This window comes from Physella acuta, unplaced genomic scaffold, assembly GCF_028476545.2.
Source record: "Physella acuta isolate Inbredline_101_S28 unplaced genomic scaffold, ASM2847654v3 ptg000254l, whole genome shotgun sequence".
NCBI lineage: Eukaryota > Metazoa > Mollusca > Gastropoda > Physidae > Physella > Physella acuta.
Genome location: NW_026731773.1, coordinates 494,846 through 513,315, shown reverse-complemented (window position 1 = coordinate 513,315; position 18,470 = coordinate 494,846). Strand labels below are relative to the sequence as shown.

Genomic DNA, 18,470 nt, shown 5'->3' with positions numbered 1-18,470 from the left:
GGTGGGTCTTGATCTCAGTGAACTTTTGGGTTCAACATCAAGGCTAAATATAGACAGTGGCGTAGCGAGGTCGGGTGTCACCCGGTGCGGCACTTAATGGTGTCACCCACCCCCCAGAGGCGTAGCGACCTTTCCCAGGGACAAACTTTCAATTTTCGATATGCACCCCCCGTCCCTCAAACTTTCGATTTGCACCCCCCCCCCTGTCAAAATTTCGATTTGCACCTCTTAAAAGACTATTTAACACTCGAATTAATCACTTAATTAAGTGGAATTATCATTTTTCTCAATATATTTTGATATTTTTTTGCCTTGGTGTCACCCCCCTAAATGGTGTCACCCGGTGCTGTCCGCACCCCCCCCCGTCCCCCCCCCCCCTCGCTACGCCTCTGAATATAGATTTTCTTACTGGTCAGATCAAACAGCACTTTAGCCTCCATCTGCGACAAGAGACACAACTCCGATTATTTCATCAAAAGATATAAGCCAAGGGGGAGCAGTCACCGAGGCTAGGTCTACACTAGGCAGGCAATGGCTGGGACATGAAGCAGACGAATGTAGCAACATGGGGGCTGTTGACCAGCAAACAACACGGGCGTAGGTTAGAAAAACCTGGCTAAGTTGTCCAGCTAAAAACTGTGACGCAGCTCAAACACCGTACAGCCGCTCCGACGCTGGACACCCCCCCCCCCCCCACCCCCACCTCAAACAGGACGACAGGATTTGTTCTTTGTTTCAGTGTGTGAATTTCTGACCAAATACTCCACGTTAATTTTTCCTACAAGAGACATTTCTGTATGTCCCGTTCCCAGGGCCGTCTTACATATCCTGAGGGGGTGGGGGGAGGGGGGGGGCAGGGAAGAGACAAACAAACGCCACTATGGCGCGTTTTTTCAGCAAGGTCGTTGGATACAGAGGCTAAACAAGCAGTTAGGTATGAAGTCTACATTCTGCTGCAGCAGTTTCCTTTCAAATAAACCCCCTCCTGAGTCCCCCTCCTCCCCCTCCTACCACCTCATGTCAACAGATTTGTTGGTTTTTCCACGGTTCGATCTTTGCAGAGCTTGGCCAACTTCCCAAGATGGCGGCCGGAAGAGAGGCGATGGCTTATCCCTGTTGTATACTAACATGATCGCGACACAGGGCGCTGGGCGAAAGAGCAACTCAACTATTTATCCTTGTGTCAACACGAGAACAAATGGCCGAGACACAAAGGGCCGGGAAACAAAAGAGAGACGCATTGTGTGGGGGCTTGCAATCAACGGTCACAGCACATCCAATTGTGGGGGGGGGGGGGGGGGGGGCTCCAATCAACGTTCACAGCACATCAAATTGTGGGGGGATTCAATCAACGGTCACAGCACGTCAAATTGTGTGGGGGATTCAATCAACGGTCACAGCACAACAAATTGTGGGGGGGGGGGAGGGGGGGGCTCAAATCAACGGTCACAGCACACCAAATTGTGTGTGTGGGGGAGGGGGGGGCTCAAATCAACGGTCACAGCACATCAAATTGTGGGGGGGGGGGGGATTCAATCAACCATCACAGCACATCAAATTGTGGGGGGGGGGGGGGGATTCAATCAACGGTCACAGCACACCAAATTGTGGGGGGGGGGGCTCCAATCAACGTTCACAGCACACCAAATTGTGTGTGGGGGGGGGGGCTCCAATCAACGGTCACAGCACATCAAATTGTGGGGGGGGGGGGGGGATTCAATCAACGGTCACAGCACATCAAATTGTGGGGGGGGGGGGGGGATTCAATCAACGGTCACAGCACACCAAATTGTGGGGGGGGGGCTCCAATCAACGGTCACAGCACATCAAATTGTGGGGGGGGGGATTCAATCAACGGTCACAGCACATCAAATTGTGGGGGGGGATTCAATCAACGGTCACAGCACACCAGCCTCCATTCGGTCTCGACAAAGTCACATGAAAGCTGGTTAACACCAAGCTATCCAAACCTTACAAACAAGTAACCTCAATGCCAGCAGATAAAAGGTAGAACTCAGATGGGCAAAGATAGATGGTGGTGGGGTTAAAGCATGATGCAGAGCTTTGCACCCTAGAAAAGAGAGTTTAAGTGCTCGGTTGTATTCTTTGTGTTTCAATGAGCTTTGTTTTGTTCCATTTGATTCTATTCTGTTATTTTGTTTTGTAGGTTTTTGTTCTATTTAGTAGCACCTGACTGGTGTAAACTAATATAACGTAAATCTTCGTCCCGTAAGGTCCAGTCACTGACAGGCCTAAGACTGACAGGCCGAAGACTGAGAGGCCGAAGACTGAGAGGCCGAAGACTGAGAGGCCGAAGACTGACAGACCGAAGACTGACCGGCCGAAGACTGACAGGCCTAAGACTGACAGACCGAAGACTGACAGACCAAAGACTGACAAACCGAAGACTGACAGGCCGAAGACTGACCACGACGAAGACTGACCAGCACGTACCCGTATCTCCTTCTTGAACCTCTCGACGTTCTTGATGTTGACCAGCTCCTCCAGGCCGTACAGCAGCACCAGAGAGTGGAAGACGTTCTCCAGCAGACGGCCCACGTGGACGTCGTCTGCTGCACTGTCCCGGCTGACCACAGCAATCAGGACCAGGCTGGATCAGGGTCAGACAAACAGGGATTAATGGTACCAAGGTCAGACACACAGGGATTAATGGTACCAAGGTCAGACAAACAGGGATTAATGGTACCAAGGTCAGACACACAGGGATTAATGCACACACACAAACAAGGATTAATGCATACACACAAACAAGTCTAATGAATCTGCTTTAGTCAATAGAGTTTATAGTAGGGGGATATATATATATATATATATATATATATATATATATATATATATATATATATATATATATATATATATATATATATATATATATATATATATATATATTGCATAGGTCTGTACATAAACACATACGCGTGAATAAATTAATGAGATTTTAATTAATTTAAAATCTTTTAAAATCTAATAGCAATCTATTGTGTTGAGACCATCTGCCTAGTGTAACAAAAAAAACTCTACTGATGCTGCTGCTAAAATGCCTGACCATTGAACCAGGGTAGGGTAGCCGGTGTGGGGCTACTTGGACTCACTACCACCTGACACAATGAGGCTTAAATCTGAGCGTTTGACCTCATTTCTGACAAATAAGGGGCGTGGTCAGATGATCTCCGCTATAGACAAGTTCGGTCGAAAAGGGGAGCTAACTAGATACTGTGGAAGGGGAGATAAACATGTGAAATAATCAACAGGAAGTCCCATCATTCTCCATTGACTTCCTTTTCATTGTGTAAATCTAGGTCTGTTGGGGAGAAATTAGATGGCATCTGGCCAGGTTGGAGGCTCAAAAAAAAAACCTGGCAATGTGAAGGCTAACTCAACTTTTGTTCCACATACCGTCGACTACAATAGCAGACGAGATGCGTAGGCGTTTAGATGGCGTGGAGGAATCCAGGTGTGCTTGGGGAGAAGTAGAGTTGCCGTGACGTAGCCGGAAGTGACGCGAGACTTACCTGTTGTGGAAATCTTTCCAGACGATTCTGGCGTCGTCTGTTGTGGTGGACTGTAGGACGGCGTCGTGGTTGGCGGCAAACATGTGGACGGCATTGAGGGAGCCAATCACAGGGAAGGGCAGCTGGGGATAGAGGGATGGTGACAAGGTGACATGGATGGTGACACGCTTACATGGTGACATGATTATATGGTAACATGGATGGTGACATGATTATATGGTGACATGCTTACGTGGATGGTGACATGTTTACAGTGATGGTGACATGCTTACATGGTGACATGCTTACATGGATGGTGACTTGCTTACAGGGATGGTGACATGGTGACATGCTTACATGGTGACATGCTAACATGGATGGTGACATGTTTACAGTGATGGTGACATGCTTACAGGGACGGTGACATGCTTACATGGATGGTGACTTGCTTACAGGGATGGTGACATGCTTACAGGGATTGTAACATGCTTACATGGATGGTGACATGCTTATAGGGATGGTTCTACAAGACAGGCAAACGTACAGTTTGAAACTGGTCAATTTAAGGAACACTTCACAAGTAATGACACAAGTATATGGGATGGGTTAGGTGTTGGTTCGATGTGGGTTCGATGGGTTAAATGTGGGTTCGATGGTTTGCTTTGTGTTAACCATGTCTTCGATATTGAAAAAAAATTAATATGCTGAGAATTTTGTATTGATATAAATGTACAGGACTGAATACCATGCCTCAATACAATCCATACTACAAACATGTGATTAACCACAGCAGTTAATGAGCAATGGAATGTTTGGCTAATCCGTGCCCAGAGTCTACGAATTATGATGGGCTAAAGCTGTCAATTTGTGTTCCCTATGTATTTAGGATAGACTAAACACTTGCATACATCACAGACATTCACTATGTTCAGGCTCATTAGGTCCTCACCTCCCACACAACAGCCAGCCGACGCCTCCCATTTAGCCCCTCCTCACATCCAGTGACGTACCCTGACTCCACAACCACCCAGACCCTCCAAGCCCACCTGATTCTCCCTCCAAAGCCCACCTATCCAAACCAACCTGATCCATTTAAAGCCTTCCTCCTCAAAGCCCACCTGATCCCCTAATACCCACATCAAAAACCCACCTCTGCAAGTCCCCCTTATCCCCCCAAAGCCTACTTCTCTAACGCCAACCTGATCCCTTCAGTCCACCTCTCTTAAGCCCACCATACCCCCCCAAAGCCCACCCCCACATCTACTCTCCCCACCACTTATCTCGTCACCTAAGAGATAAAACCTCCCCCACCCCAAAATGTACACCTCACACTTGACGACATGCCACTATCAAGAGTTGAGGGTTGAAGGATGAGGGGGAGGGTTGTTGACCAGCACCCCCTCTACAGCAGCAGCTGCCCCGTGACCAGGTAGACGAGCTGACCCCTGAGACCACCTCACGGCCACACCCGGCTGTCCACAACCTACCCATCCAAGTCAAATGTAAACCAACCATTCAAGTCAAAAACGTAAACCAACCATTCAATCAATTCTTTTTTGAGCCCCTTATTTTTTAAGCAAACAAAAAAAAATGGAAAGGTCTACCCTGAAGAGTTGATGAATGAATCCACGTTGGTATCAGTGGCTGGGAAGATGCCCCCCCCCCCTCCCCCACCTGGTCAGGTATCACCACGTGAGACAAGCGATGACCTATCTATTGTCAAACCACTTCACAGCTAATTCCTGGGCTATTGTCCGGCCAGTCAATCCCCTCACCCTCGCCTCTCTACAGCCCAGCCTTCAAATTTACATCTTTCCCAGCATTGTCTCCCCTCTCGCCTGAATTATCGCCCCTATTTTGACGTGCGTTTTAATGTATTCCAGTTATCGCCGCTTCCATTCATATCTTTACACTTTCTTCTTTTTTTCTCTCACCCATCCCATTGAGGGACGTCGGGCAGGCATAATTTCTTATAACAGTCAGCGTCGGCTCGGGTGTCCCCCACAATGGGGCAGGCTCAGGGTCGCTGGCCAGTGGACAACAATACCGGCGGGGACAAAAGAGAGATGTACCAGGGCGACTGTCAGTGGTCATCAATGGGTACGTCTAACCCAAGGTCAGGCCACGCTGGTCAAGTTACTAGAAGCCAAGGACACAACAAAGCCTCGTCCACTGACTAGCTTATCTTTTTTATTAACTCCTTTCTTTTCCGTTATATGGTACCAGGTAGTACTTTTTCGTTGTCTCGCTAAATTTTAGTTGATGAAATCTTTTTGGGCGAAAATTTGCTAACAAAGGTCTGGTCAAACTATGCAACTGTTGGTTATTGATATTAAACAGATAAACTCTACTTCATCTGTCATATCCAACATAATGATCTAGAAGGTTTTTTACTTTTTAAATAAAGCTTTTTTTTAAACGCATGTATCTTAATGATTGTTCTGTGTCTCTCGGCATTGTATATCTCGTGGTCATCACCCTAACAGTAAAACATATTAATTAACAAATTAATTAACAAAACCGCAATCAGCGACACATCTGTGTTTGTCCAGCTTCCCTTAACCCAAGTGTCCAGAGAAACACAAAAGTACATTTCAAACAAGACTAACCCCCCCACCCCTCTCCTCCCACACCTCTCCACCCACACACTCCCACACATAACAAACAGCAATATATTTACAGTCGTACTTGGCCAGAAAGACTGGTAGACATAACAAACAGCAATATATTTACAGTCGTACTTGGCCAGAAAGACTGGTAGACATAACAAACAGCAATATATTTACAGTCGTACTTGGCCAGAAAGACTGGTAGACATAACAAACAGCAATATATTTACAGTCGTACTTGGCCAGAAAGACTGGTAGACATAACAAACAGCAATATATTTACAGTCGTACTTGGCCAGAAAGACTGGTAGACATAACAAACAGCAATATATTTACAGTCGTACTTGGCCAGAAAGACTGGTAGACATAACAAACAGCAATATATTTACAGTCGTACTTGGCCAGAAAGACTGGTAGACATAACAAACAGCAATATATTTACAGTCGTACTTGGCCAGAAAGACTGGTAGACATAACAAACAGCAATATATTTACAGTCGTACTTGGCCAGAAAGACTGGTAGACATAACAAACAGCAATATATTTACAGTCGTACTTGGCCAGAAAGACTGGTAGACATAACAAACAGCAATATATTTACAGTCGTACTTGGCCAGAAAGACTGGTAGACATAACAAACAGCAATATATTTACAGTCGTACTTGGCCAGAAAGACTGGTAGACATAACAAACAGCAATATATTTACAGTCGTACTTGGCCAGAAAGACTGGTAGAACCTATCCATTTCACACGGGACGCTGGGGATTCCTGCCCTATCTGTTCAGGTGAGGGCCGGGGACACAAGTCATTTTTAGATATTTATTGAAAGAACTGACATCCGTTTTTGGCCGCAGTCTCCGAGACCCCTGCCAATATTGACTCGCATATCTTTACGCTGCCGGCCAGCCAATGCCCACGTGATGGTAGATTTATAGCTTAGCATTCAATGTTAAGGCGACCTTTGATCCCTGGCCTGGTGGGTCACGGGTTCTCACACTGGGGGTCGCGGTACACGGCAAATATTTGGAGGGGCTCGATAAGACGGCGGTTATTATACAATGTTTTTACACAGTTTCAGAGTTTAACAGATGGTCATGGCCCGCTGTGGTGAGACAAGTGATTTTTGTCGGGGGCCATCTGATTGGGGCCCTTTTGTTGTAGGACATCTTGTCATGTAGCCACGCTCACCAGTCTACCACTGTGTCTTTGTTGGTGACAAGCATTTATCTAAGGCTGGTGTTCCTGTTTGGTGATGGGGGCTTCACATTGTGAAGGGGTCTTCACATTGGATTCTTTGTTTGGGGGACTTTTTTTTTATTAAGCAAGTGTTTCCTGTTTGGTTAGGTCACCGAGGCCGAAGCTGAAATTTCTAAACTTTAAAATAAAAAGTCGTGCAGATGTCGTCTGCGACAAAAGTCGTGTAAATAGATTTCCTGTTGGCTGTCTGTTTTGTGGTGGGGGGTTTTGTGGGGGTTGTTGTTTTGTTTTTTTAAAGTATTAACGCGACGTGTATCCGTTGAAGTTAAATCATTTATTTTTAATGGTAGAGCAATCAAGGATTAGAGTAAATTTCAACGTTAAAATTAACTACACTAATTAGTTAAATCTGTTGTTTTTCTATATTTAAGTGTTGACCCGTGGTCACTCAAACCATGAAGAGAATGTTGCAATCAACTCAATGTTATGGCTCAAATGCTAAACACTTCATATACTGTCATTGATGGTAATGAAGTTATTAATAGACCATTGTTTCATAGGATGATAACATTTGACAACACTTGCTGGTCACAGATATTCGCACAATTTAACCGAACGTTGGCCAGCTTTGGGTAAAACTAGTAAACTGTATGTACACGGTTTGTCCGACTACACAGCATGTTGAAAAACCGTACGTCAAATATTTTTTAGTCGATTCATGGAAGGCATATTACATAAGCATAGTACGTAAGCAATCGCAGAAATTTCTTGGACTGAGACCGTGGGGCAGACAACATTTGGGGGTTGAGACCGTGGGGCAGACACCATTTGGGGGCTGAGACCGTGGGGTAGACACCATTTGGGGACTGAGACCGTGGGTCAGACACCATTTGGGGACTGAGACCGTGGGGCAGACACCATTTGGGGGGGGGGGGGGTGAGACCGTGGGGCAGACACCATTTGGGGACTGAGACCGTGGGGCAGACACCATTTGGGGGCTGAGACCGTGGGGCAGACACCATTTGGGGGCTGAGACCGTGGGGTGGACACCATTTGGGGGGGGTGAGACCGTGAGGCAGACACCATTTGGGGGCTGAGACAGGACCGTGGGGCAGACACCATTTGGGGGCTGAGACCGTGAGGCAGACACCATTGGGGGCTGAGACCGTGGGGCAGACACCATTTGGGGGCGAAGACTGTAGGGCAGACACCTGGGACAGACAAGGTGTAGCACACACCGTGGTAAGACACCACTAGGCAGTAAAATACCAGGTGATATCGAGAAAATGAAGCTACTGACGTCAGATGTTTATTTCTGTGATTACAACATCAAATGCCTGCCCTTGAAGGAGATTCGCTCCAAACTTTCTCAAACCGTAACTACAACTTGCAAATCTTTGAACCTATCATTTACAATTAGCGCTCGTTATTTCAACATCCCACCTAATTAAAATATTTTTAAATTTTCCATCCACACCCACAAACGTTTTTTAAAGTTCATTAAAATAACGTATAATTCTAAAATTAATTAAAAATATAATGAGTATTTTAAATTGATAATTTTGGAAAATAATTCTAAATTCGTGTGGGGAAAAAAATCATATTTTTTCCTCTCTGCTTTAATGCTTAAGATAATTTATAAAGAAATGTGTACAAAATGTAGGCCTAGATCTAGGTGCCAACACTTTGTAAAAGAAACACAAATTGACCCAATAAGCTCAAACTGTTACAGTGACTTTCACTTTCAGCGCTACATATCTGCTCATGATTTCTAACCCAGATAAGGTCTGTTTTTGACGACACTTGAATAGAAAAAGATTAGAAAAATGTTGGCCATTGCCCAGGTGTAGAGCGGTCAGCTGTTGTGGTCAACATGTCAATACAGAGGGGGGGGGGGTCAGTTCACATGGTTTACAGGGAGGGGTCAGTTCACCTGGTTTACAGGTAGGGGTCAGGTTAACTGGTTTACAGGGAGGGGTCAGTTCACTTGGTTTACAGGGAGGGGTCAGATCACCTGGTTTACAGGGAGGGGTCAGTTCACCTGGTTTACAGGTAGGGGTCAGATCACATGCTTTACAGGGAGGGGTCAGTTCACCTAAAGAAAATTACCGGGTGGTGGTCTATAGAGTCGTGGTCCAGATTTTGGTTATACGAGAGAGGGGTGGGGAAGGCGGGGAGAGGATAGGATGGATGAGCCTAGGGATAAACAAGAATAGTCGTAAGGTGGGGGGGGGGGGGTAAAGTTGGGTCGTACGTTTTAAATTTGTTAAACGTCAAGAGCGGGGGAGGGGGGGGGGGGTGACCAGGTGGGCAACACGACACAAAGGAGATGTCCAGTCCACGGAAGCCTGACATTGTTACGTCCTGAGGGGGGGGGGGGGAGACACGGTTTTTGTGGTCGCATGGAGGGCTACTAATTGATGGGGGCATTGCTAGGTTCTAATAACTCTTGGGGCATTGCTAAGTTCTACTTTTGTTGGGGGCATTGTTCTATTAATTGTTGGGGGCATTGCTAGTTTCTAATACTAATAACTGATGGGGGCATTGCTAGGTTCTAATAACTGATGGGGGCATTGCTAGGTTCTACTTTTGTTGGGGGCATTGCTAGGTTCTACTTTTGTTGGGGGCATTGCTAGGTTCTACTTTTGTTGGGGGCATTGCTAGGTTCTACTTTTGTTGGGGGCATTGCTAGGTTCTAATAACTGTTGGGGGCATTGCTATGTTCTACTTTTGTTGGGGGCATTGCTAGGTTCTACTTTTGTTGGGGGCATTGCTAGGTTCTACTTTTGTTGGGGGCATTGCTAGGTTCTACTTTTGTTGGGGGCATTACTAGGTTCTAATAAATGTTGGGGGCATTACTAGGTTTTAATAAATGTTGGAGGCATTGCTAGGTTCTACTAATTGTTTGGGGCATTGTACTAATAACTGTTGGGGACATTGCTAGGTTCTAATAATTCTTGGGGGCATTGCTAGGTTATAATAAATGTTAAAGGCATTGCTAAGTTCTACTAATTGTCGGCGGCATTGCTAGGTTCTAATAATTGATGGGGGTATTGTTAAGTTCTAATAATTCTTTGGGGCATCGCTAGGTTCTCATAGATGTTGGGGGGGCATTGCTAATTTCTCCTTTTATTGTGGGCATTGCTAGATTCTACTTTTGTTTGTGGGAGGGATTAGGTTACAAACGCTATAGTGGTTCAAACTTGATCATTTTACTTGAGTACAAACTCACTTAACTTAAGATGTATTAACTACACATAGAAGCAGGTGGTCGAACAAAATACTTGCAAGAAGAGGATCAAACTTTAAGCATTGAAACGTTCTGTAAGTTGTTCAAACAACGATAAAACCATGATTTGATTTATACTTAAGATACTTGGTCATTTGGACAAGAGACTGACCAAGTCTCAAACCTGTATTTGGTCTAACTAACGGTCAAATAATTACACGTATTTGGTCTAAATAATGGCCAAATTACTACACATAGTTTAACTAATGGCCAAATTATAACACGTGTTCGATCTAAATAATGACCAAATAGCTACACGTACAAGCATTTGGTCTAACTATAGCCATATAAAAACACGTATTTGGTCTAACTATAGCCATATAAAAACACGTATTTGGTCTAACTATAGCCATATAAAAACACGTATTTGGTCTAACTATAGCCATATAAAAACACGTATTTGGTCTAACTATAGCCATATAAAAACACGTATTTGGTCTAACTATAGCCATATAAAAACACGTATTTGGTCTAACTATAACCATATAAAAACACGTATTTGGTCTAACTATAGCTAAATAAAAACACGTATTTGGTCTAACTATAGCCATATAAAAACACGTATTTGGTCTAACTATAGCTAAATAAAAACACGTATTTGGTCTAACTATAGCCATATAAAAACACGTATTTGGTCTAACTATAGCCAAATAAAAACACGTATTTGGTCTAACTATAGCTAAATAAAAACACGTATTTGGTCTAACTATAGCCAAATAAAAACACGTATTTGGTCTAACTATAGCCAAATAAAAACACGTATTTGGTCTAACTATAGCCAAATAAAAACACGTATTTGGTCTAACTATAGCCATATAAAAACACGTATTTGGTCTAACTATAGCCAAATAAAAACACGTATTTGGTCTAACTAACGGCCAAATCTTCTACCCATTTTGCCAAGTCACCTACTTACAAATATATTTAAAAGTACAATCAAGCGTGTAAAAACAAACGAATGGTCAAACGAATGAACCACAGAAGATGTCTCCTGGTCAAGTAGTTCTTGTCAAATGTCAACCAACATGACGCCAGTTATTCAGCGACTTTCGCTATTTAAAAAATAAATCCAAATGAAGTTCGTTCGGTAAATGTAATTTTTTTTAAAACATTAAATTAAGTATTTAGCAGGTGATGGAACTGATTTTAACACGGTATGACCAGTAGATGATGACCTTGAAAGGGCACGGGCAGCAGATATATGACCTTGAATGGGGAATTCAATGCCCAGCTCTTCAGACGCTACTCAAATTGTAATATGATTCCCGTGGAGGGGCGGGGGTGGGTGTAAAGCCCCGGGCGGGGACGGCCAGGTCGGGGCGAAGACTGGGAGGTACTATTGCGTCCCGACCCCGTCTGAGCAAATGTCAGAGGTAGGTAGGCCGAAGGTGTCACATCCGCTGTGCACGAGTTCCGGCCCTTTGTGCAGCCCGTGCCCCCCGGGATTTCCATCATCTGGCCGCTGGACGGGCCTGGCGCTGTTCGCCACTGAACTGTGACTGACCTATGTCCACTCTATGCTGTAGATGGGCGCAGCTCCACCCTGCCTATTGTACACGCTGGGTTTTCCCCAGATTAAAAAAAAACTACCAAAGAAGACTAGATCTAAACATTATAATTAATTATAAAGCCTTCAATCTTTTCTATACATACACAAGTTTTTGTTTACATATAAATGTTCTCGTATTTCTGCATAGATAAGTAGGTCTATGCCTCTGACAGTACAAAATATGCATTATTAATATTTATTTTAATATACCGCCCCGCATACTTTTAACTTTAGCGAGAAAATAACGTGAGTGCTACAGTAAGGTTAATCTATACAAGACTCTTTCTTTAGTTTGTTTACAAAAACCTAATCTATTCATCTATTAAAAAATCGACAAGATATTTTTTTCGTATTCAATTTAAAATTTCTGGATTATTTGAAAAAATGTATTGTAATGTGTAAGGATAAGAAGGTAACTTCAAGGCTACTTAATTATTAATAGTTTTTTAACATAGTACACAGCTATTTTCAACACTAGGATGAATCTCTTTCAACATTAGCACGCCACTATTTCATCATTTGGGGCACATAAATTTCAACATTTGTGCTCAGCTGTTTTGAACATTGGGGTGGGGGGGGGGGGGGGGCAGTTCTTATGATAATAGAAAACTTTTGTACGTCTCTACCGGTCTGTTCCGTGGATTGTATTTATTCAGCAGCCCCACCCTCGCCCCGTCCCCAGAACAAACGGACATGTTATTCAATGACCCTCGAGTAAAACGATGCTAAGCGACTAACGCCCCCCCCCCCACACACACACACTTCACGGCCATCTGTTAGAGACTGTGGGGGGAGGGGCGGGTACAGCCTCTATGGTCTGGTCATCGGGGTGGTCAGTTGCTGTCCGGCATTGTTCGTCACGGCAACACTGGGTGGTTGGTCAACGGTTGCTGCAACCTGCAGGGGCGTCGGCCCAGAGTACACATAGGGGGGGGGGGGGGGGCAGACCCACGACTACAATCTACAGGGGCGTCGGTCCACAGGTACAAATATGTGGGGGGGGGGGGCAGGTCCACGACTACATTCTACAGGGGCGTCGGCCATGAGGTACAAACTAGAGGGGAGGGGCAGGTCCACGACTACAATCTACAGGGGCGTCGGCCGATAAGTACTTGTGGGGGGGGGGGGTCAGGTCCACGACTACATTTTACAGTACAACTTGTTGAGACCACTGTATCGACCCCCAGAGTACAAACTACAAGAGCAGCAAAAGTGTGCTTTTTTCTCAATTACAACGACTACACAAGTTCAAAACCTATTAGATAGAGCATGTGTGAATAAACGTTGCTGTAAGAATAAGTTATTGTTAAATGAAAGAATAGAAATAAAACATCGCCCAGCAGTTTTATACAGAAGCTAGTTAAAAAGAAATGGTCAACAAAACCTCATCTTTTCTTACTCCCCTCGCCCTCGCCTAACATTTCACAAGGCAGTGTAAAACTATCACCCTGCAAACACGACCTTGAAAAGCTTATATCACTAACCCTGCCCTCCCCACCACCCACTCCCAAGGCCAATCCGTTCATCTTTTAAACACGCTGCGAAAACACTGAGCGACCTATTGTGGCTAGCGGCGAGATAATGATGGTCAAGCTGCCGGTCAGCCGGTCGAGGTGCCGGCAGAGATCTATCTGAGCGCACCATCTCCACGCTGATTTGTCCGGCCAGGGAACAAAGGTGTGCCGGGGATTAGGGGCATTAGGCGGCACCGTTATTTCATAGGTGGGTCACCAGGCGGGGGGGGGGGGGGGGTAGATGGACAATGGGTGGAATATATTGGAAGGGGGGGGGGGGGTATTAGACAGACAGTGGGGTAGATGGACAGTAGGTGGGGTGGGGGTAGTCACTGGGTGTGGGGTACATGGACTGTGGGGGGGGGGGATGGACAGTTGAGGTAGTCACCCAGTGAAGTGGATGAATACTGACCAAGACTGTGTGAAATAAGGATCTGTAAGTTTTAAGGATGATCAGAGTCAGAAAACAAATTAAAAGAAAATCCTCCCCCCTCCTCCCCACAAAATATATGAAGGTCAAGTTAAGCCTGAGACTAAATAAAACAGCTTTTAAACACCTGGTTTTTGTTAGCCCTGTGAATGTCAAGGTCAAGCTGACCAAAGGCTGGACATATAATACAATAATCACAGAGTTACTGGGCTTGGCCGGGCACTTAAAAAAACATTCAACAGGAATTTGCTCTACAACTAACTATCTACAACTAACAGGAATATGCTCTACAGTTAACTATTTACAACTAACAGGAATATGCTGCTAGTTGTAGATATCTTTGGTGATCCTGGTTTGAGTCATTAGCTTTATCAGCATCATGAACTATTGGACAGCAACATGGATGGACAAACAATACAATGTGACAATGGTAGTAACCTACACAATACATTTTTCACTGTAGTAGACTAACTTACACAATACATTCTTCACTGGGCCTGTAATAAGCTAACCTACACAATACATATTTCACTGTAGTAGGCTAACCTACACAATACATATTTCTCTGTAGTAGGCTAACCTACACAATACATATTTCACTGTAGTAGACTAACCTACACAATACATATTTCACTGTAGTAGACTAACCTACACAATACATATTTCACTGTAGTAGACTAACCTACACAATACAAATTTCACTGTAGTAGGCTAATCTACACAATACATATTTTTCTAGCCCCCCCCCCCTTCTCCTCCCACCCTTGTAGTAATATAAACAATAAACATATAGTCACATATAACTCAACCTGGGTCACAGCCATATATAACTATGCCACAGATGTATATATATCAGGTTCACTCTGTGCCCGTCACACAAATGTCTATACACAAAGCTGATGATATATTCTCCCCCCCCCCCCCCCCACAATCCCCCCACCCTGCCATTGTCACATCTGAGTAGACTAAATACACAACACAATGCTTGCTACATCTCAATTTAAACCTCTTCAACTATTATTTTTTAAATTCTTTTATTGTGATTGATTCAATTTTACATTAAATATTGATCTGAACCTTTAAAACCTTTTCATAGCAAACATTATTTCTGAATTCAGCAGAAAATATATCCAGAGTTTGAATACACAAAGACTTTATGTATACAAATAACGAACTCAGCCTATAAGTAGAGTAAATTTAGTTCAATCCATTTATTAACAAAATCTTTCTATTTGGATAAGGATGGGGAAAATCAGGAATATAAAAAAATTACAAGAAAATAAAGAGAAATAAATACAGGAGTTACACTAGTCTTGAGATTAGGTCTGATTTAAGGTCTAAATGTAAGGACTTACAGGCTTGAGATTAAACAGATGTAAGGAGGTTTAAATGTAAGGACTTACAGGCTTGAGATTAAACAGATGTAAGGAGGTTTAAATGTAAGGACTTACAAGCTTGAGATTAGGTCTGATGTAAGGAATTCTAAATGTAAGGCTTGAGATTAACCAGATGTAAGCAGGTCTAAATGTAAGGACTTACAGGCTTAAGATTAAGCAGATGTAAGGAGGTCTAATGTAAGGACTTACAGGCTTGAGATTAGGTCTAATGTAAGGATGTCTAAATGTAAGGACTTACAGGCTTGAGATTAGGTCTGATGTAAGGAGGTCTGATGTAAGGACTTACAGGCTTGAGATTAGGTCTGATGTAAGGAATTCTAAATGTAAGGCGTGAGATTAACCAGATGTAAGCAGGTCTAAATGTAATGACTTACAGGCTTGAGATTAGGTCTGATGTAAGGATGTCTAAATGTAAGGACTTACAGGCTTGAGATTAAGTCTGGTGTAAGGAGGTCTAAATATAAGGACTTACAGACTTGAGATTAGGTCTGATGTAAGGTCTAAATGTAAGGACTTACAGGCTTGAGATTAGGTCTCATGTAAGGAGGTCTGATGTAAGGAGGTCTAAATGTAAGGACTTACAGGCTTGAGATTACCAACAGATCTTGTGAACACAGGCAGGCCACTCCCACTGGTCAAGCAAATGAGGTAAGCCGCCATCTTGGGTAACACAACCTGAGAAACAGAAACTTGTGTCTTTAGTCTTCTATTGGCTCATGTCTTATAAAGTTACTAAGTCTAGTTCTAATCATTTTATTACCAGGATTTCATCATTAAAAAAAGACTATGTTTTAGTTAAATAACCATGTTATCAAAGATAAATATATATGTTCTAACAGCTAATTAAAAAAAAACATGTTCTCATAATTAATAACCATCATCTCTTTGTTCAATCCCTATACTTTTATAACAGAATAATAGTAATACTTTTTATTTATTTATAAGAAGAAAGTATTTTAAAAAAGTGATTGTGTTACACTGTGTGTGTATGAGTGAGGTAATAAAGCAACGGGCATGAATTAAGTAATACAGGATATAGCATAAATAATACAAGTCCTGACACATGTAATGTGCGGGGGGGGGGGGGGGGGCAGAGCCAGCTATATTAATTTATGACTTCTCTAATACAGCATGCTTAAACATGTTTCAGACCAGATACAGACTAACAGAAGAAACTCAATTATGAAATTCTCTAAATCTGATAGCATCAGTTTTACTTCATTTTACTGTCATTAGGTAGTGCAGTGCTGCTAAATTAAGATCATATACAAGAATTATTTTAAAACATCTTGCCAAGGTTTTAGGTCATTCTGGAGTAGGCCTACCTGTTAAGACTAAGAAATCTATTTTCAGTAACTTTATGCCAGTTGTAATAATTTTTATACTGTTTATCTGATATTATAGAATTTTTTACACTGAGGAAAATAAAAATAATTTAGTTTCTAATTATATTTCTTTTCATCGAATGTGCATTTTTCACAAAAACACAGATGGTAAAATTAATTGAATCCATTATTATTCATATTATTATAAATAATTTAAATCTGTTGAACGAAAGAACCCGGAAGCCATACTGACAAATCTAAAATTTAATGGTTAACCTCCAGTAGTTTACTATTTCAATATTTCACTACATCTATCTAATATATTGTCCCTATCCAACATATTGTGAAATGTTTTATAAATGTAGGCCTATAGGTCTGGCTAAGTCTTAAATCTGATATTTAGCAAACTAGTATTTAACAAGTAATCGCTGTATAATGTATGCTAATTCTAATTAGCAATCAGCAGGTAGAAATCAAGAAATAATTTATATAATTTATTTTTAAAGTATTCATTATAAGGCTTCTTGCGCAGAAAAGTCTTAGCACAGTGTCAACGTCAAGGCCCAAGTCAGTGTACTACTACTAGTACTAGTCCTATTAGTAGGCTTTTACTACTACTACTACTACTACTACTACTACTAGCTATATGAATAATTGACAGACTAGTAACTAGCTATGTTCGTATGTTGTACGATAGTATGTTAATTATTTATTAATTAATTTATTTAATGAACGATTATAGCGTCCATAACTTGATGTTAAATATAATAGTAGGCATATTAAATAATTTTTTCAAGAGTTGCAGTACTCAGCTTCATAATCATTAATATTTAACTCAATGCAACACGCCCACTGGTTGGTTGAGGTTATGCCAGGGGCTCGTTCTGCTAGGGATTTAGTAGTAATAGTATTACTACTATTAGTAGGCTACGGATGAATACATAGGGTCCACTCGAAATATTGAGTGATATTAATATTAGCATATTATGAGTTATTACTAGAAAAGAGTTAGGAGATCAATATTAAAATAAAACATTAAATGGCCGGTACTCCAGTTGCCAGTATGTATGGCGTATGGCACCACGAAACTGAGTCTGAGATTGATTGATTCTGATCAACTTCATTTACTTTTTCTGGACTGACATTTTTATTGAGGCCCTAGATTCCTAATTTCACTACCAAGACGAACATTTTGGAAGTCTACATTAGATATAGGAAATTAAAACAAAATTAACCTATTACTATTTGTCTTATTAGTGTTAAATTAAAATAACCTTAGTTATTTTTCCATAAAAATTTCCGCCGCCATATTGTAAACAAATCTAGAGTACAGTCCCTTATATTAAAAATGATTTGCTGTGTAATTTCGTTCTTTCTAATAATTATTTAATAATACAACACTGACATTCTTAGATATACTAAAAAAATAGTAAAGCAGCAACTTAACACAAAGTAATTTATTTTATCATACGTTGAATTTCCAGTAGTATGTTTAACCTGTTATATAATTATTTAACTAGGCATAAATAGTGTCTTCATGTAGCCTGTTAGCTAAACTTATAATTTTAGGCTAAATTTCTAGCAGAAACAAACGTAGCCTAGACTGCAATTTTACTTAATTTTAGCTATAAATTTAAAAAGTGT

At 42.2% G+C, this 18,470-nt stretch overlaps 1 protein-coding gene across 2 annotated transcripts in view; it reads right to left on the bottom strand.

Annotated features, from left to right (window-relative positions):
• Positions 1-18,156, bottom strand: part of LOC131938655 (protein fuzzy homolog) — a 49,910-nt gene extending 31,754 nt beyond the window's left edge. The window contains exons 1-4 of one of the 2 annotated variants that reach the window (XM_059296774.1): positions 18,101-18,156; positions 16,084-16,176; positions 3,537-3,658; positions 2,455-2,611 (exon numbers count right to left, since the gene is read on the bottom strand). In XM_059296774.1, the coding sequence (XP_059152757.1) occupies positions 2,455-2,611; positions 3,537-3,658; positions 16,084-16,161 (357 nt within the window). In that variant the 5' untranslated portion in view covers positions 16,162-16,176; positions 18,101-18,156. Of the gene's footprint in view, positions 1-2,454; positions 2,612-3,536; positions 3,659-16,083; positions 16,179-18,100 lie in introns of both variants that reach the window. The other variant, XM_059296775.1, reaches the window with a different exon arrangement.
• Positions 18,157-18,470: the final 314 nt, after the last annotated feature.